Source organism: Diaphorina citri, unplaced genomic scaffold, assembly GCF_000475195.1.
Source record: "Diaphorina citri unplaced genomic scaffold, Diaci psyllid genome assembly version 1.1 scaffold1432, whole genome shotgun sequence".
In the NCBI taxonomy this organism is placed as follows: Eukaryota; Metazoa; Arthropoda; class Insecta; order Hemiptera; family Psyllidae; genus Diaphorina; species Diaphorina citri.
In genome coordinates, this window is record NW_007378858.1 from 70,870 (window position 1) to 80,495 (window position 9,626).

General features: G+C 41.8%; 3 protein-coding genes and 1 long non-coding RNA gene across 6 annotated transcripts in view; 3 read left to right on the forward strand and 1 right to left on the reverse strand.

Annotated features, from left to right (window-relative positions):
• The window catches only part of LOC113470192, a 3,158-nt gene extending 2,865 nt beyond the window's left edge, over positions 1-293 (forward strand). Inside the window, exon 2 of the long non-coding RNA XR_003393337.1 lies at positions 190-293. This is a non-coding gene — a long non-coding RNA (uncharacterized LOC113470192). The remainder of the gene's footprint in view (positions 1-189) is intronic.
• LOC108253250 (TLD domain-containing protein 1-like) overlaps positions 1-2,978 on the reverse strand; it is a 9,071-nt gene extending 6,093 nt beyond the window's left edge. For both annotated transcript variants that reach the window (XM_017446841.2, XM_026828436.1), the window contains exon 1: positions 2,218-2,978. In XM_017446841.2, the coding sequence (XP_017302330.2) occupies positions 2,218-2,720 (503 nt within the window). In that variant the 5' untranslated portion in view covers positions 2,721-2,978. The remainder of the gene's footprint in view (positions 1-2,217) is intronic.
• Positions 356-2,045, forward strand: LOC103515860 (probable cytosolic iron-sulfur protein assembly protein Ciao1). 2 transcript variants are annotated; one of them, XM_026828437.1, is made up of 2 exons: positions 356-575; positions 718-2,045. In XM_026828437.1, exons 1-2 carry the CDS (start codon positions 397-399, stop codon positions 1,553-1,555), a joined length of 1,017 nt encoding a protein of 338 aa, XP_026684238.1. In that variant the 5' UTR covers positions 356-396; the 3' UTR covers positions 1,556-2,045. The 2 variants fall into 2 exon arrangements, with proteins under 2 accessions (XP_026684238.1, XP_017302331.1); XM_017446842.2 differs by having other exon boundaries at positions 370-511; positions 660-2,045.
• Positions 2,979-3,105: 127 nt separating the features above from the next.
• LOC103515871 lies at positions 3,106-9,023 on the forward strand (the record flags this gene model as incomplete). The annotated part of the gene is made up of 6 exons (XM_026828439.1): positions 3,106-3,960; positions 5,979-6,070; positions 6,441-6,721; positions 7,297-7,366; positions 8,007-8,286; positions 8,864-9,023. Coding segments are annotated over exons 1-6 (1,660 nt in total), but the record flags the coding sequence as incomplete, so codon positions are not given.
• Between the last annotated feature and the right edge of the window lie 603 nt (positions 9,024-9,626).

A 9,626-nucleotide genomic window follows, 5' to 3' on the forward strand; every position in this document is an offset into this window, starting at 1 on the left:
AAAACAATGAATTATGCTAAACACACAGTAATGATGCTGCCTGCCCTCAATAAAAATGAAGTGATGTGAATAACTGAATATGTCTTCAATCTTTGATTTGGAAACCCTTCTCGATAACCAATATCTCCTCCCCAAAACCATACCCAGCACTGAGAATCTAACGGGAACAAACTTGATCTTGTGTTCTAGATGTGAAATGATAAACTCGCAGACATTGAAAGGCCATCAGGGGCGAGTATGGAATGTCAGCTGGAACCCACAAGGCACCATGATCTCATCATGCGGTGAAGACATGATTTGGAAACACTTCTTGATAACCAATATCTCCTCCCCAAAACCATACCCAGTACTGAGAATCTAACGGGAACAAACTTGATCTTGTGTTCTAGATGTGAAATGATAAACTCACAGACATTGAAAGGCCATCAGGGGCGAGTATGGAATGTCAGCTGGAACCCACAAGGCACCATGATCTCATCATGCGGTGAAGACAAAAACATTCGCCTCTGGGGTAAAGAATCCTTTGGCAACAAGTTCACTGCCAAGGCAATACTAAGTGATGGTCATCAGAGAACCATACGAGAAACTGCATGGTCTCCCTGTGGAAACTTCATTGCGTCAGCTAGTTGAAGACAAAAACATTCGCCTCTGGGGTAAAGAATCCTTTGGCAACAAGTTCACCGCCAAGGCAATACTAAGTGATGGTCATCAGAGAACCATACGAGAAACTGCATGGTCTCCCTGTGGAAACTTCATTGCGTCAGCTAGTTTTGATGCAACAACAGCTGTGTGGGACAAACGTTCTGGGCAGTTTGAATGTAATGCAACACTGGAGGGGCATGAGAATGAAGTCAAGTCAGTTACCTGGAGTAAGAATGGACAATTCCTAGCAACTTGCAGCCGAGATAAATCCGTGTGGGTATGGGAGGTGGGGGAGGAAGATGAGTATGAATGTGCTGCTGTCATCAACGCACACATCCAAGATGTGAAGAAAGTCCGTTTCCATCCATTTGACAATATTCTAGCATCTGCTAGCTATGATGATACAGTAAAGCTGTTCAAAGAAGACAAAGCCGAAGCTGACTGGATTAACTTTGCTACACTCAAATCACACACATCCACTGTTTGGTCTCTGGCATTTGATAGGATAGGGTCTCGTCTTGCTACATGCAGTGATGATGCCACGGTGAAGATATGGAAGGAGTACAAGCCGGGGAACTCTGCTGGAATACCTACACCTGATAATGACAGTGTATGGAAGTGTGTGTGTACACTGAGTGGACATCATGGGAGAACTATCTACGATATCTCCTGGTGTCATCTTACCGATCTAATAGCCACCGCGTGTGGAGATGATGCTATCCGGATATTCAAGGAGAACCCTGAGGCTGGAGATAGTGATATGGTGAGCTTTGATCTTGTTCACACTGAACATAGAGCTCATAACCAAGATGTTAACTGTGTTGCTTGGAATCCGGTAGTACCTGGTATGCTAGCGAGCTGTAGTGATGATGGAGACGTCAAACTATGGCAGATCAAACTGGAGAACCTGTAAAGCTCTTGATCAAATTGGAGAACCAACTGTGACATTAGTGTGTTGAATGTACCAGGTTCTTAAACATCACTGAAGTTAAACAACGTTGTACGTGGTTGGTATTAGCGGTTGACATTCTGGGCAACATGTGCTCCAGGCTATTTCCAGGTGCACTCAGCCCGTGAGGACATTTAAGCTGGTTGAAACCCCAGCAAAAATGCAAGGCATAAAAGCCTGATATAACCTTAGCATTTAAAGGACTAACCCTCCCAAGTTTTAGAAAACGTCGTATCATTCTCGCCAGTCTCACCTGTTTGCTGATATTTAAACCAGTTCCTGAGTTCTCACAAAGCTGAATGCACCCCAAAAGTTTCAACAGCAAGTGATGACCCTCTCTACCTGTTAGTTCTCACCAAAGGTCATTGATTCCTAATAGGTACTTCATTCTAAAACGCTTCCTCATTTCAATAATTCAGAGGCTTGGCCATTTGATGGGAAATCTAGATAAGACATAGGTACCTCTCATTGTCTCTTTCAGTAGTCCTTTGAGTTAAGTAGACTGTGAACTGACATCAATATTAGTAGGGTAAACCCTATTATAAATAAGTACTGTGAATTAGTTTTGATAATTATGACTTAGAACATACTTGTGAAGATAGGCTATTTCATGGGTTGTTGATAACCACTTTTGTAAAGAATCAAATGTGATTTCATTATTACAATCACCCATGCACAAATAGTTTGCGTATACAATCAAGCTTCCTTTGTCACTATCAATGTTTAGACTAGACCACAATTCTTTGTCATCTCTACTTTGATAAATAAATAAACACGAGTTCAATAAGGCTTGGACATAGTTGATTAAATCACCATAGCTCCCAATGAAACACAACAGGATTTCAACTTTCCGATCAATGTTGCTACCGTCCAGCTCATAATATAGGGAGATGAACGTGCTCAAATCAATCTTTTCTGTTTTATCTGGGAAATAATATTTCAAGTAAAAATTGATCAGGGAGTCTTTGATTTCCATGGACCACAGCTCAAACACTTCAACTTTAGTGAGTACATCTTTCCCATTTGTTAATGATTTTATTTTCTTCACATCTTCTGGTTTTATTTTGCGGGACAAATTTTTCTTCAGACTGCCTGATCCTTGTTTCTTATTGGAATGTTCATTCCCCATAGTGGTAGGTCTCTTTTGTATGATATAAAATGAGATCAAGGTTAATAAACTAACATTTTACATGACTCCATATTGAGTAAGGAGGCCAATACTTTTGAAAATGACACCTTCTGAATGGAGTTCTTTGTTCTTCCCTTCAAATGAAAAAGGCTTTCCTACTTCACAGTTCTAGGATATTGTAAGTAGGTGCCATAACTGTCCAAGATCATAAAAAAATTAAAATAATCAATTAATCACAGATAAAAATTAAAAAAAAAAACTTTTTTCTGATGAATTTTTAAAATTTCAAAAAATCCTTATCAAAATTTGAAATTTCCCGGTGGACATTTGAATCTTCAAAAACCTCCCATAGAAGAAAAAAAACCTCCCAAAGAAACCGAAAAAATCATTTTAAAAGAAGAGACAATCTACTTATGATTAAAGGTGTTTCCCAAACACCGTCCTCACGTGATCTCCACCCTCAATGTCCCACCTGTTAATCCCACGTGCATTCCTCCGCTCTTTACTCCAACCCATCACTCCTATCACTTCCCGGCCTTTGTCGTCTCTTACTTCCCGGCCCATCACTTCCCGTCCTCTTTCGTCTCTCACTTCCCGGCCTGTTCCGTCTCTCACTTTCCGACCTATCACTCCTACCACTTCTCGGTTATTTTCGTCTCTCACTTCCCGGCCTGACTCCAACCCGTGTACTCCAAATCTTCGCCCGTACCAGACTCTCACTTCCCGCCCCGTTTCGTTTCAAGCTGCCCGCTTCGCGTCCGCCGGTTACGTCATGACGTCCCAGCTCGAAGGCAAGAACAAGGTGGAATTCTTCAGCGACCCCACGCTCGACTACGACGCTGATAAAATTCTGCATGGTTTTTTGTCAGATTTCTGGAACATCACGCCAGCGATGGCGCGCGCCGCGATGGACCACAAACCGGGCGAACCGGTGGACCCGATGCTTCTCGCGATCAACACCAACGAATCCAAAGAGCCGCAGAAGACGAATCTGACGCTGCACGACGTTGTGAGGCGGCTGGAAGCGATGGCACCGCTGTCACTCGCGGAGCCGTGGGACAATGTGGGTCTCCTGATTGAGCCTCACAATACCACCAAGCACATCAAGAATATCATGTTGACTATTGATTTGACGGATGAGGTACTCAAGGAAGCAGTTGAGAATGGGACAGATCTGATCATTGCGTATCATCCGCCCATCTTTGCGCCGCTCAAGCGAGTTACTAATGATAAGTGGAAGGTGAGTGCTGGAGGGGGTTTCACTAACTTGGAATAGGAATTCTTTGAACTTCAAACCTTTTCCCTACCCTAAAGGAATCGTCTAAACTTGATTTTAATAAGACCTCCCTCTGACTCATTTAATGTCGCTGTTGAGGTTCGAACGGCAGTTCTCTCAGGTCTCTAGTTTTTTTCCGTCACACACGCTGTGACTGTCTGACAGAATTGGGTCTGTCTGACGCATAACGGTCTGAGTGTGTGTGGCCACTTGGCACACATTAAATTAACGCCACGCATTGTCCAGACATTAGGCGTAGATTCGTATAAGCTTATCCCATCTTTTGGGGCAATTCCCCCTACACCTAACCCTCAGAGTGGGCTTTTTGTATATGGAGTTAGGCCGTACCCAGGCATTGCATAGCCGCCCAAAATAGTTCTCGCCTTTTTTTTTCATATTGTACCTTGGTACCGCTTTATTTCCATGTGCTGTATGGTGGGCCATCCAGCAATGAAATAGAATATTTTTTTTTGGGGGGGGGGAGAAGAAGGTAACCCTGCCACCCTGTCTACGAGATACTAGCTTCGGAAACAGAATTCAAGACGTATTCTTTGTATTTCTTTGACATCCACGCCTATCTGGGAACGAAAAAGTTTGTTCAATAAATTTTTGTCTCAACACTTCTGGCTTTTCTTGGACTAAACAATCTCATTGGCTGAAAATTTTGAAATCAACCAATCAGATTGTTCAATCCAAGGTATGAAATAAATCCAGCGCGAACGACCGAAAAAGGTATGAAATAAAAGTGAGTTTAATCTCACATTATATTCCTGGTCATCAGTCAAATGACAGTAAGATCAGTAATTCTCTAATTCTTTCGTTTGTCATTTCAGATGAGATCATGATCAACAGCATAGCTGTATGTGCTGGTTCTGGTGGTGAACTGCTCAGAGGCAAAAAAGCTGATCTTTATATCACAGGTAAGGACGAAATATGTCAAAAAGATATGCGTAGCTCCGCCCTCTAATTGGCTGAAAAATTTGAAATCAACCAATCTGTGCCCTAAATCACCAAAGTATGGAAAAGTATCTTACAAGTGTAATAGCCAATGGAAAAGCAGATTTTTGAATTTGGACGAATCATATCATAATATGGAATTGTAAATACTTTTCCATACTTTGGTGATTTAGGGCACAGATTGTTCAATCCAAGGTATGAAATAAAAGCGAGTTTAATCTCACATTATATTCCTGGTCATCTGTCAAATGAAAGTAAAATCAGTAATTCTAATTCTTTCGTTTGTCATTTCAGATGAGATCATGATTAACAGCATAGCTGTATGTGCTGGTTCCGGTGGTGAACTGCTCAGAGGCAAAAAAGCTGATCTTTATATCACAGGTAAGGACGAAATATGTCAAAAAGATATGCGTAGCTCCGCCCGGCCTATATTACTTTCCCTTAATCTTGGAGGGAATTAAGCGCCGCAGGCAAATTTTTTTTCCAAAGGATGCCCTATATTTTTTTTATAACAGACAAAATTATATCAATAAAGAGGTGCTCAATTAAACCGTTGGTATAATGGAACAACTTGTTCTAAGCTGACAGTCTAAATAAAGCACTACTTATACTTATACTTATACTTATTGTACCCAGGTGAAAAGAATTGAAGCTTTCAGCCAAGATTTTCATGAATGGGGGGCCTGTGAGTGAACAACTGAAAATATCGGGGGCACGGTTGGTCCAGTGGTAACGCGCTTGCTTGCCATGTAGAAGGTCCCGGGTTCGAATCCCACCATCGACAAAAATTTGTACATGAATCCAATCAGAGGCCTGCCGTCTCTGGATACATACATAATATAGGTCTCTTGAACATTGTGAACATGTCGCTTGACTTTTTATTTAGTGCGAAGTAGCGCTCTCAATCATTGGAAACTTGTCGCCCGACTTTTAATTGCTCGGAATAGCGCAAGGATGCCTGAACCTAGTAGCGCGACTGCACGACGCGGTAACTAATCTCCATTTAATTTCGTCCCCCATTTCAGGAGCGTGTGGTGTCCACCTGTCTAGCTCACAACATTGCAGTGTACTCACCTCATACCACTTGGGATGCTATACAAGAAGGACGGACTAAAAAGTAACTGTAGCAACGGAGGTCTTATGGTCCCGAAATCGAATAGAGAAGGAAATCAAGATAGGAGAAAGCCAGCCGTTCCGAGAACGAACATTATCTGTTTAGGATAAATTTCGCCTCGGCATTACCTGAAGCTGGAAGCTAGTGGAGAATTGCTGAAAAGATATGTCAGAAGAAAATGCCATGGACCTGAGCTCATTCCTCAGTCGACACAAACTTCAGCTATCCTGCTGAAGTTTTAGACGAAGAGGATTCAGCTCTAAATTCAAGTGCTTGTGAAAGAATTAATAATTAGAATTAGTACTCGTAAATTAGTATAGGAGAAATAAACAAAATGATATGATTTATTTCTTATTTGTTTTCCATTCCAGAGCCCCTCCAGAAGTACAGGTTCCGGCAGAATGGTAGAATTGGTGAAGCCTATTCCACTTCTGTATGCGATCAAGAAAATGAAGGCGCATCTAAAGAAGCTTGTCTTGCGGGTTGCATTACCCCAGGGCAAACACGAGAGTAAGTATAAAATAAAGGCGCATCTAAAGAAGCTTGTCTTGCGGGTTGCGTTACTCCAGGGCAAACATGAGAGTGAGTATAAAATGAAGGCGCATCTAAAGAAGCTTGTCTTGCGGGTTGCATTACCCCAGGGAAAACATGAGAGTAAGTTTTGTTCAACGGGCATTGTGCTATTGTATTGAGATTTATGTACATAGGTCCTAGAAAGAAGTCTTTTGCCGGACACTCATTGTCTGTCGGACAATCGGACCGTGTGTGGCGAAAAAAAACTTCCAACCCAGGTTTTGAACGGTCTGATAAACCTAGGTTTCTAGTTTTTTTTTCCGTCACACACGCTGCGACTGTCTGACAGAATTGGGTCTGTCTGACGCATAACGGTCTGAGTGTGTGTGGCCACTTGGCACTTGGCCAACATTAAAGTAACGCCACACATTGTCCAGACATTAGGTATAGATTCGTATAAGCTTATCCCATCTTTTGGGGCAATTCCCCCTACACCTAACTCTCAGAGTGGGATTTTTGTATATGGAGTTAAGCCGTAACCAGGCATTGCATAGCCGCCCAAAATAGTTCTCGCCTTTTTTTATATTGTACCTTGGTACCGCTTTTTTTTTTGAACCCTGAGACTGGAGATAGTGATATGGTGAGCTTTGATCTTGTTCACACTGAACATAGAGCTCATAACCAAGATGTTAACTGTGTTGCTTGGAATCCGGTAGTACCTGGTATGCTAGCGAGCTGTAGTGATGATGGAGACGTCAAACTATGGCAGATCAAACTGGAGAACCTGTAAAGCTCTTGATCAAATTGGAAAACCTGTAAAGCTCTTGATCAAATTGGAGAACCAACTGTGACATTAGTGTGTTGAATGTACCAGGTTCTTACACATCACTAAAGTTAAACAACGTTGTACGTGGTTGGTATTAGCGGTTGACATTCTGGGCAACATGTGCTCCAGGCTATTTCCAGGTGCACTCAGCCCATAATAATGATTTATTTGTGGTGAAGCTGAGAGCTTCTTCACAATTTTTTTGTGGATATCACAGCATTACTAAGAGCCTCCTTTACTATTTCTGACATATGTATCTATAATTTGATACCCACTCGGCCACGGAGGTTGCTCTCTGTCAAGTAAGTATTTGAGCGCTTTTTTTTACCAGAAGTTTAAAGTTTATAATTTTACAAATACACTACTGAGTTCCTTATTTTTGCCAGCAGAATTGAGTCCTTTATTTTTGCCAGCATTTATTGGATATTTGGGTTTGGCTACAAACATTTTAAGAGTGGATGCCCCTCGCACTCAACCTTTGCTACCTATTTCTTTAGCAAAAGAAATCGAAAATTCAGGTTGGTCTACTCACTGTTTATTACAATAATGTCATAATTATGTTATACCTACTACAGTGTTGTCACATTTTTCTCATTTCAGCATTCACACTGTTGCCAACACTTCCACTCATGTTCTCATCAAAGATTCGGATCTTGGTACATATCTATCGGTTCTCTATTCGAATCCTAGGAATATATTACACTGTGGTCATATGTTATATATTACAATGTTGTCATATGTTTCTCATTTCAGTATTCACACTGTTGCCAACACTTCCACTCATGTTCTCATCAAAGATTCAGATCTTGGTACATATCTGTCGGTTCTCTATTCGAATCCTAGGAAATATGATACTGTCACCGTTGCTAAATGTCCTGTGGTAAGTTTTATCAAAATGAGAAAACCCTGCCGAATCTGTTGGTGTGGTAGACAAGCGTGCTTACTAGAACTTGGCCTGGCGAAGGCTTGATATATAGAATAGGATAGAATATGCCTTGTTTATACTACCAGCATAGGACTGAAAAGTCCCTTTACTCTCGCAGTCTAAACAAGGTCTTATATATTTGATTGGTAATGACATTACATTTTATGGAACAATAAACAAGACCTGTTTAAATTAAAAAAAAAGCCCGCCCCGGGCGGGAATCGAACAATATAGTAACAACAGAGATCTTATCTTCCCGAAATAGAAGAGAGGAGTGGATAGAAGAAAACCAGCCGTTCCGAAAACGAACCTTATCTGTCTGGCATAAAGTTCACCCCAGGCGGGAATGGAACCCGCGACCTAGCGTCTAAATTTCACCTTTTTTAATGTAACAGAAAGCCGTGTGATGTTAACAGACAAAGTCCTTTAAGTAATGCCATGCTTTGCCTTGGCAGTGTATGCCTGTATAGCATTAAAGAAAAAAAAATGTCTTTTTATTTATTCCTTTCTTATTGTTTGGCTTATATTCCAGAGCCCATCCAGAAGCACAGGTTCCGGAAGAATGGTAGAGCTGGTGAAGCCTATTCCACTTCTGTATGCGATCAAGAAAATGAAGGCGCATCTAAAGAAGCTTGTCTTGCGGGTTGCATTACCCCAGGGAAAACATGAGAGTAAGTTTTTTTTTTTAAGAGGTTTGACAGAGGGAACTGTAACGGCTAAGGTCTTATCGTCCCGAAATCGAAGAGAGAAGGAAGACAGGATAGAAGAATGCCAGCCGTTCCGAGAACGAACATTATACCATCAGGATAAAATCCGCCCCGGGCGGGAATCGAACCCGCGGCCTAGCGCTTACAAGGCAAAAAAAAAAAAAAGGTGTAGCTACCTACATATTTTCCTTTCGAGAATCTTTCGGAAACAGAACCGGTGCCCTTTTGGAAACTGAAATAGTGCCTGTACTAAACCATAGGACCAACCTCGGTGGTGCAGTGGTTGGACTTTGGACGTGGTGCAGTGGTTGGACTTTGGACTCGTTGGATTTTGGATCTGTAGGTTGTAGGTTCGAGTTCAAGTCAAGTCATAAAATCTATCTAGGTGTAATCATTGGGGAACGATATTTGTAATTTTTTTTAAGAGGTTTGACAGAGGGAACTGTAACGGCTAAGGTCTTATCGTCCCGAAATCGAAGAGAGAAGGAAGACAGGATAGGAGAAAGCCAGCCGTTCCGAGAACGAACATTATCCCATCAGGATAAAATCCGCCCCGGGCGGGAATCGAACCCGCGGCCTAGCGCTTAC